We start from the raw sequence: 23,087 nt of genomic DNA on the forward strand, positions 1-23,087 counted from the left end.
CCCTACTGGCTTTCTGACAAGAGATAAGATGCTTAATTTTTGACTGTTCAGTTTGCTGGACTATAGAAGTTGATGGGTACAGTGGTTCCCAAACCTATGGAAGCCCAATTCAAATTCTTTGCATCCACTCCCCCACATGATAAAGGTGAAGCACATATTAAAAAACCCAGAGAAGTTTTCATAATAGAGCCACAAAAGTTGTAGTTTTCCCAGAACCCACAAGGCAGCCACTAACCAGAACCCTCTTGTTGAAAAATGAAAGAACAGGAAACAACGCATGTTTAACGGTGAAGAAACCACCCCAGAGGAAACAAAGGGCCTGGTTCTCAAGTACTCCACAGGCAACACATTAAGCCAGAGCAAAAACCGTGGCACTAACAGCAGCAAGAGAGAATAAAGGCGTGGCAGGGGGACATAAGGAACAGAAATACTGCCATCTTGAAGCTAAAGACCCTTAGGTTTGGGGCAGGCACCAATTGTTCTAAGGGTTAAAGCCTCTCAACTCCTTAAGACAGTGAGAAAAATTATGCACAAGGTTTTACTGGATTTGCTTTTAGGAAATGTGATGCTTTCTAGCTACATGAGTAAACATGGAATGTCTACAAAGGCAAAGGCTTGGGTAACATTGTCATTCAATCAACATCCAAAACCACGTAGGCACTAGACTTCAAACTGTCAGTACTTCCAAATTTTGTGTCTTTAGTTTTCACATATATGGCATGCCTTAATGTAAGTATTCATTGAGTGCATTTTGAGAGGAATCTGGGCGCACCCTTGGAGGCAGCGGACTAGGCTCTGCCTGACGTATGATCAACCTCCCAGTCGGGTCTCATTTCCTGGAAGGTTCACGTAACAGGGGGTGGGCACCTGATCATCAAAAGGTTATCGCAAGTCTTTAAATACGACATCACCTCAGGGTCTCAAGGTAAAAGGAAAGCATAGGAAAATGGCTGAGGCTGGGCAGCTAAAGCCTTAAATGAAACCAATGTTAGGTTATCTGAAAGCTACTGCCAAGATTTGAGAACCTTCCTAGGGAAGTTAGACTGCAGTGCCTGAACGGTAACTTGAACAATGTTCAGGCATAGAAGAAGTGTGAGCAGTTCCCAGGGTGAGCCTCCCACAACTCCTGCCCCAGGCAAATGGGCAGAAGTCTGAGCGTATCTGAACCTCTCTTTAATTTCAGCAAACAAAACCATCCTACGACTCCTAACTGCACGTTTGGAACCACAGGCTGCCCTCTAATTCATATGGAAAAACAGAGCAAACAACAAGCACCCTTGAGATTCTTCTGTTTAACAAGTAAAGCACTCCTTGGGTGCAAGTCTGGCTACAGAAACACCCACAGCATTGAGGAGCCCAGGTGTCACTCTTTGGCTAATCCCAGAAGAGCTCGATTTGCCAAATCCAGGCAGCAGCCATGTGGTGATGAGCCCACTCGTCACTCTATCGGTTTACTGCTCTGGTCTGGCAGCCTCAGGGTGGTGGGCATCACAATGACTTTATTCCTCACCTAGAATGTGGCCGTTTAAGGCCCTGCTGAGAAGGATCCTCAGGTTTTCTGGAGCAAGAGAGCTCGAGTTCAGACTATCACTCACCCTTGTTCACAATTTTGAAACTTTTTCATTTCTAGCGGCCCTAGCAAACAATATTCTACCAAAAGAAAAAGGCGTATCAAGTATGTCCTCTTCCCACACTGCCCCCCACCACCCCTGCTCACTGCTTAATCCATGGTTAAGAGTCTCTTCCCTTGCACAATGGATCTGATTTGTCTCAACATTTGCATGCCCTATGCCAAGGAATATAACTATTTGTTTGATTATATGGTCTCAGGTGTAAGTACTTATCTATGACTGAACTAGGTATTTTGAGGGAACCCCAAGACTGGGATTGGCAGGTGTTGATGGACCCCACATGGCCCTACTGAACAAAAAATACGTCACTTACCTCAGTGTCAGGCACACAGCTGGAGCTCAGTAAATATGTGAATGTGAAAGATCAAATATAAGATCTGGTGGTCCAGTACGAGAATATGAGAATATGCTGCATTAATCCAGAAGACATTTAACCCTTCTCTCTACTTGTGAGACTGGCATTAGAGATTACGTTCGTTTCTCTTTGGGAACAAGGCAAATAGCTCAACCACCAAATATTATTAAACTCCATTTAATTTAAACTGTTTCTATTCAAACTTCCAGTATGTACCATATGATAAAACCTTGGAAGCTGATGAACTTAGATTTTTTTTTAATGTGTTCCTTGACTTGCTTCCCTAATTTTCCTTAATAAAAAGGACAATTCTGCGATTCCAGTTTTCATTTGCATTTTCATTGTGATTGGAACTGAACAGAGTATGAACAAACTAAACGTCCAGTGCTCCTAGTATGTGCCAACAAGAAAAGGAAATTAGCAAAATGCTGCTGGCAATAAGAACACAAGGGAAATCTGGCTGTGAAGGAAAAGGATTTTACTGGGCAGCTTAAATTTTTATCTAATAGAAGCACATCAATGTTTGAACAACTTTTAACATGAGGAAAAACTCCACTTAATCTAAGCTGACACACATTACCAGGAAAAGAAAAAAAAAAAAGTCAAGTTTCTTCTTTGAGTCGGTGACAACATCTTCTTAGGCTGTCACAGTCTGATACTTAAATCATGGAAAAATTCCCAAATAGAGACTTACAGGCTGGCAGGAAAGTCAGCTGGCCCATAATTCTGCATATGTGAGTTTAGAGTTTAAGATGACTGTATGTGCTTCCAGAAAAATATATACTCTAACTTAGCTTCTTAACTTAAATTGTTAAATATATTTGTGCTTCAGAAAATGTAAATTCTATCTACATTAACAATCTAAGTGGCTACAGATTGGAAAAAGGTACCTATGGATGGCAGGAGCAGAGAGAGGAAGTGCCTTCCACCCACCTAGTGGGTGAGAGCCCAAGGGCAGACTGTGCCCAAAGGCTGAGGGAAACGTCATCTGAATCAAGATGGAGAGAAAGAAGCTGATAACCTCAGAGAGAACACGGTAAGAAGGGCAGAGACCCAAGCAACAACAAACCAAAGAACATTTATTACGTGGAAGAGGCAGATTGTGACAGGGAGAGCAGGGCGTATTTTACCATGAACTATATCAAACATACAGAAAAATCCAAAAAATAAAACTCTTGTGTCTATCAACTAAGTTGATCCAGTATTAACCCAGAGCCATATTTTCTTCAGTACCTTTAAGTAATAAAAAGTTATATACACACTAGACAGCCCCTATGTATCCCTTCCCATATTCCCACGCACTTGGTATGAATCTTTTATGCAAGACTTATTTGGGGGGAAGAAGTTCGAGGGAAAAAAATACAACTACCCCACCTCGACAGAAGAGTGGTAAGCAGACAAAAATTAAGGCATAAAATGTCATTAAAGAAAAAGTTTCCAAGAAACAAAAACACAAGATGCTGTACTTTCTCTCGTAAGTCTAGCCTTCGCTGTTTCCTTTCTCCTAAGTGTTGATCTCCAAGAGAGAGTGTTTCTGCAAGAGAAAAATCAACTATCATTATGCCTTATATAAAAACTCAATTACCATGGTTCTTAATTTCTAGCTTAAGTAAAAGTCAACCAAATATTCACTTTTAACTGAAATCACTTTAAGTCAAATCTGCCAGTTAAAAAAAATTCACCGCCACAGTAACAGTGCTTTATGTCCAATACAGCTGTCTGTAATCCCCTTCACAGATAAAATATATAGCTGTTTGCTCTCCTCCAAATATAAAAAATATTTTTATTAACTTGTATGCTGAAATACTTACCACTTTTGAATAATAGATTAGAGAGTTTTATGTTCTCATCACATCACTCCTAGTTTAGCAATTTTACAATAAAATTACTAACAAATTAAAACAAATTTCTCCAGAGATGATGAAACAGTGAAACTTTAAGCACATTTTATCTTTCTCTAAGAAGAATAATTTAAGCAATTATCCAACTATATTTTCACCACAATGAAGGAAGTATGCTTAAGGAAACATGTATGTAATTTTTTTCTAGTCATATAACCCCTTAGTTTCTTGCCCTCCAGAACTGATCTAATCTAACATGATATTGTAGCACAGCTACAGGTAAGCAGCAAACGGCGGTACGGAGAACTCAGCTTGCATCATAAGACCTACTTCCCAGTGTGTGTGTGTGGTTTTGGGGCAGCCATTTAACCTCCTGGAGCCTTCACCTCCTCATCTATAAAATGAGGCCTACCTTCTTTTAATCTTCTGGGCACTGTGAAGATTAAATATGTGCCTATTACACCACTGTAAAGCAATTATACTCCAATAAAGATGTAAAAAAAATGTGACTATTAAATAATGCACGACTCAAATATAAGGTATTACACTGTATTCAAAGGTAGACAAACTATGTATTTATTTCTGCAGTAGGGGTAAAGCCAGTTCAACCACTACGCTTTTAAATCAAGTGTTTTGGTTTTTTTAAAAGTAGTGTCTTCAATCTATTTAGAAACAATAGAAAATACAGGTTTCATCTGAAGTTGTGTACCCAAACACACTCAATATTCTTATGGGAAAAAAAAAGCTTATTGCACAGATACAAAGAATAAAGCACATACAGTTAATCAACTTGATTAGAAATATGATGATTTGGCACTAGGACTAAACTCCAGAAGTCCACATCACTGCATGCTCCTCAATCTATGAATTTAAATTATCATTAAATTTAAGATTTTAAACTCAAGTATGGTACACATAACAGCAGTCAGTATTAAAACTTAATGTATTAGAAAGGACTGAAAGTTGTAACTGCAAGTCAGCATTTATTAAAAATAACCCAGAACTTGTGAAGTAAAATAAATCATCTCAAAATAAATCATGAGAATCAAAACTCTTGATCTTGCATGAATGATATTTAGCTTAGAACTTAGCCACACTTTCTTAGAAACAGAAACAGAACAACTGTCCATTATCATGTGGAGAATAGGTTTGACCCCAGTAGGCACCTCCTTGAGAGGTGCTACACCCACAGAGCCCTAGAGAGCAGGAGGACCTCGGGAGCTACTTGCAAATGGTCAGATATAAACTGCATGTTAGCCAGCAAGAGTGCACATACTGAGTAAGTCAAAGATCCTTTGCTTTCAGCTAGAATTCTATCAATTCAAAGTGACGAGAAGGACAATTTCATTTTGATGAGAAGTTCTAATTGGCTACTGATCACAAAACAATTTCCAAGGGCCACCTTAGAACAAAGGATCTCAGGCAATATAAAAAAGCAGGGGAACCACTATTCAAAATCCACCAATGTAGTCTTTAACCACTAGAGTCACCGCAGCCAAAAATGGAAGAGTATGTTTTGTTTTGAAACAGCCCATTTTCTGTTCTTGGCCTCTTAGAACCTCTTCACAAAAAGTGCTAAATGTTTTTATAGAAGTACATACAAGGGAGGGTTAATTTCACTCTAGACACAATTTCAGGCTAAGCTTGCCCTCACGACAATTTTTACAAGTCCCTGCAAATATCATCAAGAGCTGTCTCTATGTCAAACACAGTATGGAAAGGACGCTGCAACCTGGACAGCCCTGGACTCAGTCCCACTAGCAGCGTCAAAGGGAGCTTACCAAACAAAACCTACAAAGACAGCAGAAACACTACAGCCAGACCTCAGATCATTAGACCACAGAATAAAGTACAGCCTCAAAACGGGTGTCACCCCATTAGCTCTGCCATGACAACATGACTGGAGATGTCCTACTGGGGGTTACACAAGTGCAAAAACATCAAATTTAACTTACTTAACTTTTAAACAATTTTTTCATTTCAGTAAGTTTGTTTTGATGGGTTGGATTGTTTAAGAGGAAGAGAAGAATCTGTTCATGTTTTTCAACCTAAGGGTGAGAAGAAATGGTGTTATTTCATTCCTAAAAATGCTGGGAGTATACTTTCACTTAAAGGAGATTTAACCCACTTGTTTCTGTAGCTCTGTGCAGCAGCAGTTCATCCTGTTCACCTTTTCTAAAAGCAAATGCAAAAAGCCATTAGACAACGAGCACTATAAATAACAGGAAAAACAAAACAAAACCAAACCTGCAGCCTGCACATGTACAGATCTGCCCCTCAGGGCAGATCCTTCCCAACTACAAAGGACTTGATCAATTAGTTTTTCACTTGGGCTTTATGTTATCTACTCCTGTCCTGGGTTTTACCAGATGAGTGCCCTTACCTCCGAGGTTTCAGGTCTTTTGCCTGTCACACACAGGATATCTCTTTTTGGTTGCGGGCAGGCCTGCCAAAGCATCATCTTATGAAATAACTAGTAAGATCCATTCTCAGATATGTGAGTTCTTCTCACTTTGATCAGGATCGAAAGGAAGTTGGAAGCTACTCTGAATGCTTGACATTTCTAAAGCTCTCAGCATCAATTCTATCAACAGTGTTGCTGAGCCTGCTCTAAGGAAAATCTGGACTGGGAGGCCTGCTTCCTTCCAGGTGGCTCCTCTGAGGTGGCAACGTGAGTCAGCACCCGGCCGCTGGATTTGCGGAGGATGAGGACAGAGGGAACGTGGCCACGGAGAATAAGGAAAGATCAGGTCAACTAAATTGAGGACATCTGTTCTTGGCTACACTTACACCTGCTACTAATTAAACTTGAAAAAAGTATCTTTATTTAAAGCACTCTGCTTTCTAGATGGGATGTTTTTCGCCAGACCATACATCACCAGCTTACCAGCTATATTGATAGTACCATTCTCAGAACACTTCTCAACCGACACCGTGTGGACATTCTTGATAAGTCCTTTTACAGAAAGCATTACATTCTGATTCAACATGAATTTTTTCAGTAGCTCTATTATTAATTGAGAACAGCTTCCATTCAATTCCATTGGTCCTGGAAAAAAATTGAATATTAGAGTTAATCTTCAAGTTCCTGAAAAATGATATCGAGATAAATTATCTAAGGATAATAAGCAAAAGGCTCACTGATTTTAGCTAGGTTTAGGTATGCTTTGATGTACTACCGCTGTTGCATTCAAAAAAATCAAACTTAATAAATATTCCTCAATCCCTACTATGTCAAGCACTAATTTAGGTCTAGAAGCCACAAAACAGACAAACGTCTGCCTTTGTGGACTTACATTCTAACGGTAGAAGCAAACAATAATAAAGATAATTTTCCAACTCTCTGAGTCAAAACCAAAGCAGACTGTGAGGAAATCAGTGCGTTGTTATCTACTGGGACCTCTGGGTAAAGAAATCAGGAGTAAGAATAAAACTCTACTTTAGCATTTTAGTTCCTTTTATTCAAACTCCAACTGAAGGGCTGAATAAATACACAGATACGGTATGAATAGGAAGGTAGCCCAAAATGGTGCCATTTAAATGTCTCTAGCCTCTGTGACAAAGCAGAAAGACCCCCGCACAAGAGGTCAGATGACTGACCCCAGTTCACCCTGGCCCTGCCACTTAACTAGCTTTGCAACCTGAGGCAAACCAGAATCTCTGAGCCTTGACTCTCCGAAACTAATCTGTAAAACAAAGATGGAACAAATGAACATAATTTCTATGAGAATGAAAGAATAATAAATGGTATGAGATTTTTTTGGTAAACTCTGCTTGATATTTAGAAATCTGGGCTGTTGCTTAAGATATGTTTTTTAAAAAATTTTAATTTTATTTTTGGCTGCGTTGGGTCTTCATCGCTGCGCACGGGCTTTCTCTAGTTGCGGTGAGCGGGGGCTACTCTTCGTTGTGGTGTGCGGGCTTCTCATTGCGGTGGCTTCTCTTGCTGTGGAGCAGGGGCTCTAGGTGTGCAGGCTTCAGTAGTTGTGGCACGTGGGTCCAGTAGTTGTGGCTCGCGGGCTCTAGAGCTCAGGCTCCGTAGTTGTGGCGCACGTGCTTAGGTGCTCCGCAGCATGTGGGATCTTCCCGGACCAGGGCTCGAACCTGTGTCCCCGGCACTGGCAGGCGGATTCTTAACCACCGCGCCACCAGGGAAGTCCTAAAACACCCATTTGTTTCAGACTTAGTGCTATAAAAGAAAGAAAAAAAATCCCACAGACACCCAAATTGGAAAGTGACTTAATTGTCTACCTTCAAGGGAACATTTAATAATTTGGAAAGGAAGCTCCAGGTGGCTGGCAGAGATTGGCTGCACTCTGCAAAGGGGCAGAGCTTCAATGTTTCCATAGTCTGCATAGAGCACTTTCACATCAGCGTCTGAAGTCTCCAGAACAACGGCACGGTACCAGAAATCATCACCTGAAAATACAGAGGGATCTCGGGTGAGACGTTACATTCAATGATGCCCTCCTCCTTTAAGGTGGTTACTCACAGTTACATTTACATCACTGAGAAAGTCACACCAAGATTTCTGACTTCACGCCAAGGGGTCTAGATTAAATACAAGCATCACATCTACTCCTTGCAGATTCTACTCCAAAGACAGGACTAAATAGAAAAAGGCCTAAAACCACGAGGATAGAGAACAAGAGGGAAGACAGTGTAATAGTGGGAGGTGGAAAGCAAATATGTGAGTGGAAATGATTTAGCAGAGCTCAACTGAAGCTGGGTGTAAAGAAGCCAAGAAGCATCTCAGTTTGCATCTCAAATCCCCAAGCAATCAAGGCTCAAAAACTGATGCCACTCATTCGAAAGTTGGAGCAAAGATGGAGATGACATGGGGATTGGATAACGGAAGCCGAGTTGCTTCCCCAAAGTTTATGTGAATAAACTTTAGTTTATAAACACATTGACATGTAATATCTATTTTAAAAGTTGCTAAAGAGAATGATCAGTTTGATGTTGACGTGTTTTAATAACGCTTAGAAAATTCCCCCTTTTCAGGTAACTGCTCCTAACCATGGGCAGAAGCCGAGTTTCCTCTCCAAAGAGGACGAACCAGAAAGACTACGGACTGGGGGACGTGAGGCGGACCAGAGGAGGGAGTTTACAAGAACCCTGTCAGGCAAGCTCTGCACTCCAGGCAGGAGACGACCATCTCCAAGCAAAAGCACTTCAAGACACAGGCATCAGGAGTTCCCAGTGAAACGGCAGAGCCAGGTCACCCTACAGGAAAGTCCACTAAGCAGACGAGCTCTGCCTGCGCACAAAGGAACTTCCAGTTAGCTTCTTAGTGCTTCACCTTACATAAACGAACAGCGAAGGATGACCAGATAGTAGAAAAAGTCTCTGACATGAAAGAGAAGACCAAAACAAACAGGAACTCAAGGAAACAGAGACCCAAAGACGGAGAAGACCATGAAAATTAAAAGAATGATATTAACATCCTCGGAGAAACGACCTTCCATCCTTGAAGCAAGTACAAGACAGTTATTAAAAACCACACACTTGAGAAACAAAAAAAGCTACTGAAACCAAAAATGTGATATTAAAAATGAAATACGGAAGGCTGGAAGAGAAAACTGAGGAAATCTCCTGGGAAAAAAAAACAACAGCAAAGGAAATTCAGCAGCAGACTTTAAGTCCAACATGAGAATACTTGGAGTTCGTAAAGGAGCAGAAAATAAAAGAAAGGAATAAAAAAATTCAGGAAAAATTTTCAAAACTGCAACTCATGAATTTCTAAAGGGCCCACCCACTGGGTGCTCAGTACAATGGTGAAAAGAAAACCAGTGCTGAGTCACATCATAAAATTCAAAACTTGGGATGAAGAGATTACCAAAAGTTCCAGAAAGGAGGAAAAAATTACGTACAAAGTTTGGAGAACCTGAATGACATCTACCTCTCCACCAGCAACATCCACAATGCCTTCAAAATTTTAAGAGAAAGATGATTTCCAACCTAGAATTTTATCTACAGGTAAGCTATCAAGTAACTATTAGGGTAGAATAAAGACTTTTTCAAACATGAAAGGTAACAAAATTTCTTACATGTACCTTTTCTCAGCTTCTAGAGGATGAGATAGATATACCAAAATATTAAATCAAAAGTAAAGGATCCAGAAAACAAGTTGAGACGAGGGAGGGAGAAATCTAGCCAACAAGGTGGGGTGGGAGAGAAATCCAAGAAACATAGGGGGTTTGTGCTGAAACAATCTCCAGCATGATGGTGAAAGGAAAATTTCAGGATGACAGCTCAGGTCTGGAGGACAAGCAGTCTGGATAGGAGTGTGTCAGAAGGCTGGAGCTGCCTACAATATGATAAAAGTTGATAAAGTACAGGCAGTATTCATGGAGAGAATTTATACCAATGCAGAGAACTGGAGATCATTAGTGAAAGTATATAGAACACTAGTAACAAAAAAGGCTGCAAAAGAAAAATGTAATTATAGTAACTACATGGGTAGGCTGTGAATACTGTTTATGCAAACCTAATAACATAATACAGAATACTTACCTAAACAAAAATTATGACACATTTCTACTGGGAAGAAAGAGAGGGAAATTGTAGACCTAGTTGTCATACAAAAGAAGAGGGAAACGAAATACATTTTTAAACTGTAAATCTAAATTTTAAAGTGAACACTGTTTGGGGAATAGAAAAGAATCTTACCTGTGTATCTGGCACAGCACACATCTCCAATTTTTGGTCTATAGGCCGATCGACTTTTCTGAGCACTGCAATCTTCTGACAATTTGGCTGTCAATACACACAGTTTTTCCTGATCTTCTAAAATATATATAGAAGATGTTTTGTGAAGAAATTTTCAATGCTACTATTTATAATAAAGTATTTATATAAAAAGGAAAGTCAAATCTAATCACTCAAAAAAGACCCCATATATATTAAAATATACATTTATATTTTAAAAATAGATAAAGCCAAAAAAAGATAAAACCACTACTGGTTACCTTGTGGGGAAGGGGTGCAAGACTGGGAGCGGGCAAGAAGGAAGCCACCGGGGGGCTAATTTCTTGATTAGGGTGGCTATTCTAGTGTGTTCATTCTACAAAAACTTGTTTTATTAAGTTGCAGTTTTACTACTGTTCAGTATACTTTTCAGTAAGTGTGTTATAGTTAATTAAATGAAGCAAAGTACTTCCAATCCATCATACCATATGTTATGGTCAGGATGCAATAATCCTAAGACCCTGCTTTCCACTACACAGTTTAAAGTTGATTATTCCTAATACTGGAGGATAAATTTAAGAGCAATTATTGTTATCACCACAATTCTTGGTTTGACCATTTGAAAAAAATTATTTTCATTTTTTTCAGCTTTCAAATACCTGCAAATTATTTTGAATAGCAAACTTGCACTAACTCAGCCTCTGATACTGCAAGAATAAACTTAAATACACTGGGGCTTCCTTGGTGGCGCAGGGGTTAAGAATCTGCCTGCCAATGCAGGGGACATGGGTTCGAGACCTGGTCCAGGAAGATCCCACATGCCATGGAACAACAAAGCCCGTGCACCACAACTACTGGGCCTGAGCTCTAGAGCCCGCGAGCCACAACTACTGAAGCCCGCAGGCCTAGAGCCTGTGCTCCGCAACAAGAGAAGCCACCGCAGTGAGAAGCCCGCGCACCGGAACGAAGAGTAGCCCCCGCTCACCTCAACTAGAGAAAGCCCACGTGCAGCCATGAAGACCCAATGCAGCCAAAAATAAGTAAATAAAATAAATGAATTAAAAAAAAACAAAACTAAAATACACTGAAGAGATGCCTTAATTGTAATCTTTCACGAAATAAAAAAGGAAAAAGAAAGTCAACATTTATATGCTACTTTTCTTCATGATTAGGGCCAGTGTAAAACATTTCTCTAAGCTTCTAAGATACAGTAACACTGTGATTATAGACTGATTAGGAAGTACTCTTCCAACGTATCTAAAACTGTTTTGGTTCAAATTCTCGTAATGCTTGTAGAAGGTTAGCTTAGTAAGTACAATTCAATGCAGACAGTACCTATTTTTAAACAAGAAATTATACAGTAATTAAGGACGTTGCTTTGTTATAAAAAGCTGTAGATGATCAAGACCAGGTGGAGTAGGTGCTGAATGCACGGCATGTTCACATTCATGTTTTTATAATTAAATTTTCCTTAAGTGTTATTATGATCAATTAAAACACTGAGTGAAACAGAAATCATCACCTTCTTCTCCCCATCACTTCCTAAGGAATTCAGGTAAGTTCATTCTACAGTTTAAAAGACCAGCATAGATGTGTCTCAAACTTTGTTTGGTTTCTTACCTGGCATTTCATTTGGTAGAGCATAAAACAAGTTTGGGTTTACGATTTCTAATATGCTTGCCTGTACAGTTTTATTAACTGGCAATTCTATTGTCCTCCACTGCTCAGCTGGAGAGCTGGCTGAAAACATACGAAATACAGGTCTCTCATGAAAAAGATAAAATTTAGTATTCTACTGAATACCAACATTCCCAAATTCCCAAAATGAAAATCTGTATTTTCATAAAACAATCTGTTTAATTTGAGGGATTTTGGTGTGCCTCACAAAAAAGTTCAATCTATAATAAGAATCGTGAAACTATTATGCTCCTATAGTATATTTCAGTAGTATATTTCCATTTCTGTAGTATATTTAATTCTTAAAAATTTACTCAAACTTTAAAGGATACATAGCTATATGATACACATCTGCCTGACAAGTAATTACATTAAAAATGAGTACAGTGTTTAATTAAAAAAACATGTTTCAATAAATATCAAACTAACTTTACCTATTACTAACCTATTTCCACAAAGCATATTTCTACAGGAAAATCATGTCACTTGGAATAGAAAAATTTTCATAGCCTATAAAAGCAAAGGATAACATAAATTTAAGTAGCAGTTTAAAAATGTTACCTTGAAGCCATGGGGCATCAATTTGAAGACCATGTTTATTAACAGGACTGTTTTTCACTAAGTCTTTACATGGTGAACTAGCTTTTAAAACCAGATGTTCATCAATCAGAACATCAGTAATTATCCTGGGATAAGAAGTGGTAAAATCGGTGAGTTCAATTCCCACTCCATTTTCAGTGATTTCAACCACTCGGGCTTGGAGTTTTATCCCTGTGACACACGTCTGAAATCTTGCTATGGCTTCTCTGGTCCAGTGTTTGTTTCTAGGCTGTATATCTAACAAATAAAACAGCATTAAGAAGAATTCTGCCCTCAATATGTTTTCTTTGTATTTAATTTTTGATAGTTTGATTAACATGTGCCTTGGTGTGTTTCTCCTTGGATTTATCCTGTATGGGACTCTCTGTGCTTCCTGGACTTGATTAACTATTTCCTTTCCCATATTAAGGAAATTTTCAACCATAATTCAAAAAGAGTCATGTACCAAAATGTTCATTGCAGCTCTATTTACAATAGCCAGGACATGGAAGCAACCTAAGTGTCCATCAACAGATGAATGGATAAAGAAGATGTGGCACATATATACAACAGAGTATTACTCAGCCATAAGAAGAAACGAAATTGAGTTATTTGTAGTGAGGTGGATGGACCCAGAGTCTGTCATACAGAGTGAAGTAAGTCAGAAAGAGAAAAACAAATACCGTATGGTAGCACATATATATGGACTCTAAGAAACAAAAAAGGTCATGAAGAACCTAAGGGTAAGACGGGAATAAAGACACAGACCTACTGGAGAATGGACTTAAGGATATGGGGAGGGGGAAGGGTAAGCTGTGACAAAGCGAGAGAGTGGCATGGACATATATATACACTACCAAACGTAAAACAGATAGCTAGTGGGAAGCAGCCGCATAGCACAGGGAGATCAGCTCGGTGCTTTGTGACCACCTAGAGGGGTGGGATAAGGGAGGGTGGGAAGGAGGGAGACGCAAGAGGGAAGAGATATGGGAACAGATGTATATGTATAATTGATTCACTTTGTTATAAGGCAGAAACTAACACACCATTGTAAAGCAATTATACTCCAATAAAGAGGTGGAGTATAAAAAATAATAAAAATAAATAAAGATGTGGAGTATAAAAAAAAAAAAGAATTCTGTGCCCCAAAGCTGCATTTTTTGCCTCAGTAATATCCAGGACTGGACTCTTCCCACGTTTACCATTCAGGTCAAGTGATTTTGAGTATCTTTGCTCAATAATCAATTATGTATCTACATCATCCTCAGTGCTGAGTTGCAGATAATGCACCTACAAATATACTACTGTTTTAGGAGGCTCAGGATCCGTCTTTACCTTCCTCACTAACTTATCTTCACCTGGCATTTTTCCCAATAGGCAAAAATAGAATTATTATTTCTTTTAGAAGCCACTATGGTTACATACACAATGATGAGTTATCAACTATTCTGGTAAAAGATGTTAAACATACACTTGCACCTTTGTGGACAGTTTTCCAATGATAATTTCAAAAAATCATTTTAAATTATTTAACCAAAAATTATCTTTCTGGGATAACTTTGGCTTATACCCTTACTTTCATAACAGTGGTTCTCAAATGTGAGTGTGCATCTGTATTACGTAGAGGGCTTGTGAAAACAGATTTGGGGGCCCCACCCGAGAGTTTCCAATTTAGTAGTAGGTCTTGGGTGGGGACTAAGAATCTGCATTTTTAACAAGTTCTCATGTTGATACTACTGGCTGTGGGGTGGAGGGATCATATTTTAAGAAACACTGACAGAAAACATGGTTATTAAAAACAATAATCCAAAGCATACTTAGTGTAAAATAAGTAGAAAGAAAACAGGCAAAAGGAAAAATAAAAAGCATCTAGTGCTTCTAGACATGACCACTATTAACATTTTGGTATCCAGCCTTTCATAATCTTTTATGTGCATATGGAAATACACACATGCACATATATACTCATAATTCTTTTATAAAGAAATTTTTATAATAATAAAAATAGTTACACTGTTAGGCACTATTCAGTGCTGTATGCCTGTATCTCTTGTCCTTCATGCCTTTTTGAGGAAGGTACCATTATTGTCCAGATGAGGAAAAGGAAGCACAGAGTTTAAACAGTTTACCTAAGGTCTCACAGCTAGTAGGCAGCAGAGCTGCTTCTAATCCGTCCTCTTAATCACAATGCCATCCTGCCATCTCTTTCATAACTTGCTTCCTTCACTTAAATCATGAATCAGTCTTCACATCAACACATGTTTAACATTTTAATGACTGTGTAATAAGAACTAACACTTAATAGAGCTTTGAGTGCCAGACCCTGATCTAAACATTCATTTAATCATCTGCACAACAAACCTATGAAATAGGTACTACCACTACCCATTATATGGATCCTCATTTAACCAAGCCTCTACTATTGGCTATTTAGGTTGTTTTGCTATTACTAACAGCAGTGTAATGAATTTCCATGTAGGTGAACTTTGTGAAATCACATGATCATTTCTTTAGGATGAATTATTAGAAGTAAACTTGCTAAGACAAAAGGTTAGAATATCTGAGGCTCTTAAGGAATCCTGCAAAATGTCTTCAAAAGAAAGTATCGGTTTTCACTCCTATCATAAGTATAGAAAAGTAGCTGCTTCCTTACTTTGACATCAACACTGAACATTTTGGCCAGTATCTTTAAATATGTTTCTAAATTTTATAATATGAAACAGAAAATAACTTACACAAAATATTAAAATTATAAATATATTAATACTGAGAAATTTATGTACTCTTAAGTATTAGAAGACAGTTGAGAAAATTTCTTACTCTGCACCATACCTACTAGCCAGCACTGTATCCCCTGAAATGGAAGTTTTAACAATTTGGATGGGATCATTTGGAGTTCATCTGCAGTAACTTCTTCCATGTTTCCATAATCCACAAACTGTACTTTAACGTTTCCATTTGGTAAGATTTCCTTGACTAAAGCACGATACCAATTACCATCACCTAGATTTAACACAAAATTTGTAACATGGAATATTTCCCTTCTATTAAGGTTTGAAATTTTTATCTTGAAAAAGACCATTCTTTGTCTAAAGTACCTAATAATATATTTCTCTTCCCAGATAACACCTTTAGTTTTTAATCAGAAATCCCTAGGAGGATAATTCTCAAAATTCATTCTTAGAATATCACCGAAGTTTTTATAGCATCACACTTTTACATCTACTATAAAGATTTCATTCATAACCTAACCAATAAGCAGAATATTAAGTGAAATAGACTTAATAAACTTGATATTTGTCAAACTGGAAGACTTATAATATTCTCACCGCTAATGAGATTGTTTCACTTGTTACTTGGTAAATAATAGAAAAAATAAACCGAAAAACATGCAATGAAATTAAGGTGTTTCATCAAACATATTTTCAAAATAAACATGCACAGGGTGACCAGAAGAAACAATGAATCTGCAGTGAACAGGTTTCCCATTCTCTAGCTTTTAATATTACCAGAAATTCTGGAAAGAAAAGCACTTGACAAAGTTAGGTAAGAATGTATCATTTGGAGGCTCCTTGTTACAAAGAGAGAAGAAAAAAAAATGGTATCTTAAGCATTCATTTAATTTTGATTATGAAAAATATCTGCTTAAACATCAGGAAGAAAATACACTAAAAATGAGGTTTGAATGTCAAGAAATAAAAGATTCTAATATAGTCAATATTGTGCCAACTGCAACTTACCTACAAAAAAAGCACAACAAGGTTGCCCTACCTCTGCCTTAAAATTATTAGGCAACTTCTGCTGGCAATATTCTGCTACCAATTTGTTCAAGTCACTGAGTTTCTTTAGAGCTGAAAACACAATACACATAGCGTTTAATATTTAAAAAACATGCAGAGTAACAGATTTTCACTTAAAGTTGGAAAGTGCTTTGATCATAAAAACCCAGGCACATCCCCAAGCAACTATAAAGTACACCAAATACCTTTCCCTTCTCCTTATTAAGAAATTGGGCAAATAAGTCATTATTTAGTTAATACTCTCAGTAAACCCCATACCAACAATTTACTGGGCACAGAGCCATGATGATGGCATTGTTGTCAGTATGCTACTAGAGCATGAGCTTTGCCTGTGGACCAGGAAACAGTGCACAAGCCTGCACAGAAAGGAAGTTACATATAAGCTGTCCTGAAGGAGTATATGTAATTACTAAATGGTTGGCACAGATAGTGTCTGCTAAGGACTTTCAGAGAGGTGAGCTCTGTGCACTAAAGGCTTCATAGAGAAATCTGAAGTATGACTTGTTTGCTAGAAAAGGAGAGGGTATTCCAGAAAAAGAAACGGCTCTGAGGCAAAGTCACCAAATTAAGCAGCCAAAAAACACTTGCTGGGAGAAGTCTGGCAGAGAAGAGGAATGGAAAGGTGAATCACTGAAGAAAAACACCAGAGATGTGCTTGGAAAGATACAGACCGTGGAGAGCTTTAAAATGCCAAGTAAAGGGATCTGAACACTATAGAAGTAAAAGAAAAATATCTTTTAAATATGTGGCAAAGACCCATTCACAGAAACGGAAATTAAGTTGTATCGAGTTAGAATTGTCACCTTTCAGATTAGTCAAAATAAGAAAGTTTAAGGACACACTGCAGGAAATGGTGTGGGAGAGGGCACTTTCATACACTGACGGTGGAAATCAGCCTGGATGACCTCTTGAGGGCAGTCTCTCAAGAGCACAAGCACACATATCCTTTGACTTAATAACTATTGTACCATTTTAGGAATCTGTCTCAAGGATATAGTCTCAGAATAAAATCACAGATTACAAAAATTGTTTTCAGTAATAAATGCTTGTACACAGGAATCCTTTAGCTATCCGTACCTAGGTTAACTAAACTGGGGTAAACCCACCCAGGGGAATACCATGTAACCATGAAAAGGAATGAGGACGTACAGTGATGTGGTACCCTGGAACAGAAAAAGGACATTACCAGAAATGGAAAAGACATCTAGCGAAACCCAGATAAAGTCTGGAGTAGTTCATAGATATTTACCAATGTGGGTCTCTTAAGTTGTAACAAATGTTAACATCTTACATAATTGTGGTACTACAGAGAAAACTAGGGGTATACAGGAACTCTCTGTACTATCTTGGCAACTTTTCTGTAAATCTAAAATTATTCCAAAATTAAAAGTATATTTTAAAAAGAATGGAGGAAACACTATGTGAACTGATATCCAAGACAGAGTGCGAGAAAAAGGCAAAGTGCAAATATTATTTATTTTACCATTTATGCCTACATAAAAAGGAATATATATATTCATACAAGCATATGTATAGAGTACGTTTGGAAAGATATTAAGAACATTGAGAAAAGGAACTGGAAGGATATTTAGAAATCTGAGAAGAGGAACTGGGAAACTTACTTTTCACTATATTCTCTTTTGTAACTTTAAAATTTGTACCATATGCTTGTACAATCACTTATGAAAATAAGAAAGTGGCAAATATTTTAAAATAGTAGCCTATCTACCAGATGATTCTGTATGAAGGGATGACAAATCTCACAAATTGGGAGACAGGCAGGAACTTCGTTATCTAAGGTAACATCCTTATCTGACAGAGAGAAAACCCAAAACCTAGAGAGGTTAAAATCAATGATGCTCACCAGAATGGCTCAAGGGAAAAAGACGGAAAATACAAAGTGTTTGTGAGGATGTGGAGCAACTAGAATTCTCAAACCAACAACTGCCATGATCACTTTGGAAACTTTTTAGCATTCATTGATCAGAGCTGAAAACACACATACCCTTTAAGATTTGGCCAGTAATTTCATTCCTAGGTACATGTTCAATGGAAATGCATGTGCATGTGCGTTAAATTTGTATGAGGATATTCTTACCAACATTTTATAGCTCAGAACTAGAAATAAGCCAAATGTCCAAGAGTAGAAAGGAACAGTAAATTGCAGTACATTCATACAACGGATCACTATGCAGCAACAAAAAACGAGCTACAGCCACACGTGAAAATGATGGTCCAAACTCACCAACGTGGAAAAAAAAAAGCAACAAGGCACAGAAGAGTACCTATTGTATGATTCCATTTATATAAAGTTCATAAATGGGAAAAACTAATCTATGCTATTATTAGAAGGCACGATCATATTTACTTCTGAAAGAAGTGGCAGTGATTGTCAGCAGACATGAAGGAAACTTCCGGGTTACTGGTAACCAGATGTTGGTTATACAAGGTTTTGACTTTGTGATAATTTGTTATGCTGCACTCGTATTTGTGCACTTATCTGTATGTATGTCGTACGTCAATGAGATCAACAATTAAAATTTTTCAAAAATGAATTTAGGAGACATTCTGTGAAATCTAAGCTGGTTTAAACAGAGACTATTGAAAACAGAAAATAATGTCTTACAGTGGAATAAAAGGCAACCAAGTAAACCCAAATCTTTCTTGGAAGTACAAATACCCACTTGGCCTTTACTGGAAAGAGAACAGTTTCACCACCCATTAACAAACTTATCTTGACCTATTATCTATGCCAGTGTACCGTAAAGAGAAATAAGTAAGAGTCAACTTACCATCCTCTGTAAGCACATGGCAGTAAAATTCTCCAGGGCTGTACATCATACAGACCACAACATCTACTGTCTGATCAACAGCAAGTTCAACCCACGTCCACTCCAACAGACTGATTTCTGCTTCTACACCCAAGGGAACTGTGAAAATAAATGGACGATTTGCAAAACAAATGGCCAGAGCAGGGAGTTGGAGGCAGGGCTGCTAAAGAGTCTGCTTTTGAAGAACTGAATGTCCAATGACTTTCTTAGTGACTTTGCAGGAAAGTTAATCAGTGTAAGAATTAACCATTACTACCTCACTGAATTCCAAATTTCAAATTCCCATTTCTGAACGATCTTCAGCTGCCGGTGACCCAAACACACTCTTTAGATGAATGCTTGATTTAAAAGGACAAAAGGTACTCAACATCAATTCTTGTTTAAAGTATGAGAACCCATACATTCACAAAGCCACCTGAATTCCAGCATGGACATTATCTGGTGGACAATTTACTTACCACTGGCTTCTTTCATGTCACCAGGCTTATCTGTCATTACCCCCTTGTCCCCCACGGCAAAGCCTGCATCGATGAGCACTTTGGTGACACTGATGTGGGGCATCACAGACCTATCCATAAGTTCCACCAGGGAACTGGTTTCCAACTTGTCCACCACTTTCACTGTGATCACTTTGTTCTGTACAATTTTCCTCATCAGACAAATAGCTTCTGAAGTCCAAATTCCTAATGATGGCTTTACTCCTAACAAAGAATTTTTAAAAGAATGTTAAAATATTTCTTATTGCAAGCCTTTACAAATTTAGCTCCTAATTTCCACAAACTTAAAAGGACTCTATGACAAACACTGGAACCAGAAAGTCCCATCTGAGAAGGATTTTCTAAACACGAAAATGAAGGCAAAATTATAAAGAAAAAGTCTGTAAAACGATTCTATATTTCTATGTAAACAAACCATCATAAATCTATTGATACGAAATGTCCAAAGAAGCAAATCTAGAAGACCGAAAGTAGATTAATGGTTGCCTATGAAGCTAGGATTAACTACTATATATAAATGGGCACAAGAGATCTCAGTGGGGTGATGGAAATATTCCAAAACTGGATTATGGTGATGGCTGTACAACTTGGTAAATTACTAAAAATCACTGAATTGTATACCTAAAACACTGATTTTTTTTTTTGGCTGTGCTGCACGGCTTGCAGGATCTTAGTTCCCCGACCAGGGATCAAACCCACGTCCTTGGCAGTGAAAGAGAGGAGTCTTAACCACTGGACTGCCAGAGAATTCCCTAAAACAGTGATTTTTATGGTATATAAATTGTATGTCAATAAGGTTGCTAAGAAAATCACAAACAGGGGCTCCCCTGGTGGCGCAGTGGTTGAGAGTCTGCCTGCCGATGCAGGGGACACCGGTTCGTGCCCCGGTCTGGGAAGATCCCACATGCCTTGGAGCGGCTGGGCCCGTGAGCCATGGCTGCTGAGCCTGCGCGTCCGGAGCCTGTGCTCCGCAACGGGAGAGGCCACACCAGTGAGAGGCCCGCGTACTGCAAAAAAAATAAATAAATAAAAAAAAAGAAAATCACAAACAAAAGTATAAAACAATCCAGGAAGAAACACCGGTCACGAATACTGACGTCTGAAACATCTGTAGCATTTACTGAAAGGGCACTTACAAATCAACAACCCCAATGTTATACCAAGTCATTTCATAAAATTAAGAGCCAAGTAACTTATGAAAAAACATCCAGTCTCACTGGTAATGAAGCAAATTAAAATGATTTAGTTTTTAGCTTATCAAAATTGGCCAAGATGAAATAATACAGAAATATCTATTGGGCAGGACAAAAGTACCTTCAGTTTTTTTAATAAAAGACATTTTTCATATTCACTTAAGACCTTTATTGAACAACATATTCACCCTTTTGTTCCACACCTTCTGTCATTTTTCAGGCAACTTCATAATTCCATCTTCCCAAAACTTTTTATCTTTTTGAGCAAAGAACTGTTCCAGGTACCTTTTACAGTCTTCCAGGGAATTGACATTTTTTCCATTAAGAGAATTTTGTAAAGACCAAAATAAATGGAAATCTGAAGGTGCAATATCTGGTGAATACAGCAGATGAATCAGAACTTCCCAGGCAAGCTGTAACAGTTTTTAACTGGTCATCAAAGAAACATGTGGTCTTGAGTTATCCTGATGGAAGATTATGCGTTTTCCGTTGAGTAATTCTGGATGCTTTTCATCGTGTGCTGCTTTCAGTTGGTCTAACTGGGAGCAGTACTTGTTGGAATTAATCATTTGGTTTTCCAGAAGGAGCTCCTGATAGAGGACTCCCTTCCAATCCCACCACATACACAACATCACCTCCTTTGGATGAAGACCGGCCTTTGGTGTGGTTAGTGGTGGTTCATTTCGCTTGCCCCATGATCTCTTCTGTTCCACATTATTGTACAGTATCCACTTTTCATCGCCCGTCACAATTTGTTTTAAAAACAGAACGTTTTCATTACATTTCAGTAAAGAATTGCACGTGGAAATATGGTCAAGAAGGTTTTTTTCGCTTAACTTATGTGGAACCCAAACACCAAAGCGATTCACATAACCAAGCTGGTGCAAATGATTTTCAGCTCTCAATTTGGGTATTTTGAGTATGTCAGCTCTCTCCCACATGGTATAACGTTGATTGTTCTCAATTATTGTTTTTTGATTTGACCACTATCAACTTCAACTGGTCTACCCAACCGTGGAGCATCGTCCAGAGAGAAATCTCCAGCACGAAACTTCACTAACCACTTTTGACACATTTAATCAGTCACAGCACCTTCTCCATAAATCTTTTTGTGCATTTCAGTTGCATTTTTACCTTTCTTGAAAGAATAAAGCATAGTATGCCAAAAATGTTGCTTTTCTTCCACCTTCAATATTAAAACGGCTACACAAAAATTCACCAATTTTGATAAGTCTTTTTTTAAAATGCATGCTGGTATGACAGCTGTCACATACAATCTAACAAAATTGCTTCGAGTGAAGTTAAAGACAACTAAGTGCTACTAGAGCCATCTTACGGAAAAAAACGAACGAACCTTTTGGCCCACCCAATATTTGGTACACCAATGTGTCAAGGAATTGACTCCCTACTACGTTTCTGGGAGGTGTGTAAACTAGTTCTACCTTTTCTAGGGAACAATCATAATATGTATCACAAACATGAAAAGCATACCCACTGACATCTCCATTCCACCTAAGGTGGTATTTTTGCAAATGTAAGTACGTTTTGCAACCTATCCCAAGGAAATGATCTTTTTTAAAAAATTAGTTTTCTAAAAAAGATCATTAATTTTTAATTGAAGTATATTTGATTTATGATACTGTATTAGTTTCAGGTGTACAACGCAGTGATTCAGTATTTTTATAGATTATAGATTATGCTCCACTTAAAGTTATTATAAAATATTGGTTATATTCCCTGTGCTGTACTATACATCCCTATAGCTTACTTATTTTATACACAGTAGTTTGTACCTCTTCCTAAGGAAATGATCTTGGATAGTTGAAAAAATGTAGTTAAAAGAACACTGCTAGTAGCAGAAACTTGGAAATATCCTTCTGATAACTGGATACTAGTTAAATTATGGTGCATGTGAAAGAAAAGTTGTAGAAGATAATCTTTTACGCTGGAAAGAAGCTCCTGCTACTAGCGGGACATGTTACATATACAGTGA

General features: G+C 38.1%; 1 protein-coding gene across 6 annotated transcripts in view; it reads right to left on the reverse strand.

Annotated features, from left to right (window-relative positions):
- Positions 1–5,782: 5,782 nt before the first annotated feature.
- TDRD1 (tudor domain containing 1) overlaps positions 5,783–23,087 on the reverse strand; it is a gene marked incomplete at its 3' end in the record, with an annotated part of 34,785 nt that continues 17,480 nt past the window's right edge. For 2 of the 6 annotated variants that reach the window (XM_081235365.1, XM_081235367.1), the window contains 11 exons: positions 19,863–20,105; positions 19,366–19,503; positions 16,514–16,624; positions 15,606–15,776; positions 12,756–13,031; positions 12,138–12,257; positions 10,500–10,616; positions 8,079–8,246; positions 6,636–6,876; positions 5,956–5,989; positions 5,783–5,875 (listed from right to left, as the gene is read on the reverse strand). In XM_081235365.1, coding sequence (XP_081091491.1) covers positions 5,783–5,875; positions 5,956–5,989; positions 6,636–6,876; positions 8,079–8,246; positions 10,500–10,616; positions 12,138–12,257; positions 12,756–13,031; positions 15,606–15,776; positions 16,514–16,624; positions 19,366–19,503; positions 19,863–20,105 — 1,712 coding nt within the window. Of the gene's footprint in view, positions 5,876–5,955; positions 6,003–6,635; positions 6,877–8,078; positions 8,247–10,499; positions 10,617–12,137; positions 12,258–12,755; positions 13,032–15,605; positions 15,777–16,513; positions 16,625–19,365; positions 19,504–19,862; positions 20,106–23,087 lie in introns of all 6 variants that reach the window. The other 4 variants (XM_081235370.1, XM_081235368.1, XM_081235366.1 and 1 more) reach the window with 3 other exon arrangements.

Source organism: Mesoplodon bidens (genome assembly GCF_964165515.1).
Source record: "Mesoplodon bidens genome assembly, chromosome: 1".
Classification (NCBI taxonomy): Eukaryota; Metazoa; Chordata; class Mammalia; order Artiodactyla; family Ziphiidae; genus Mesoplodon; species Mesoplodon bidens.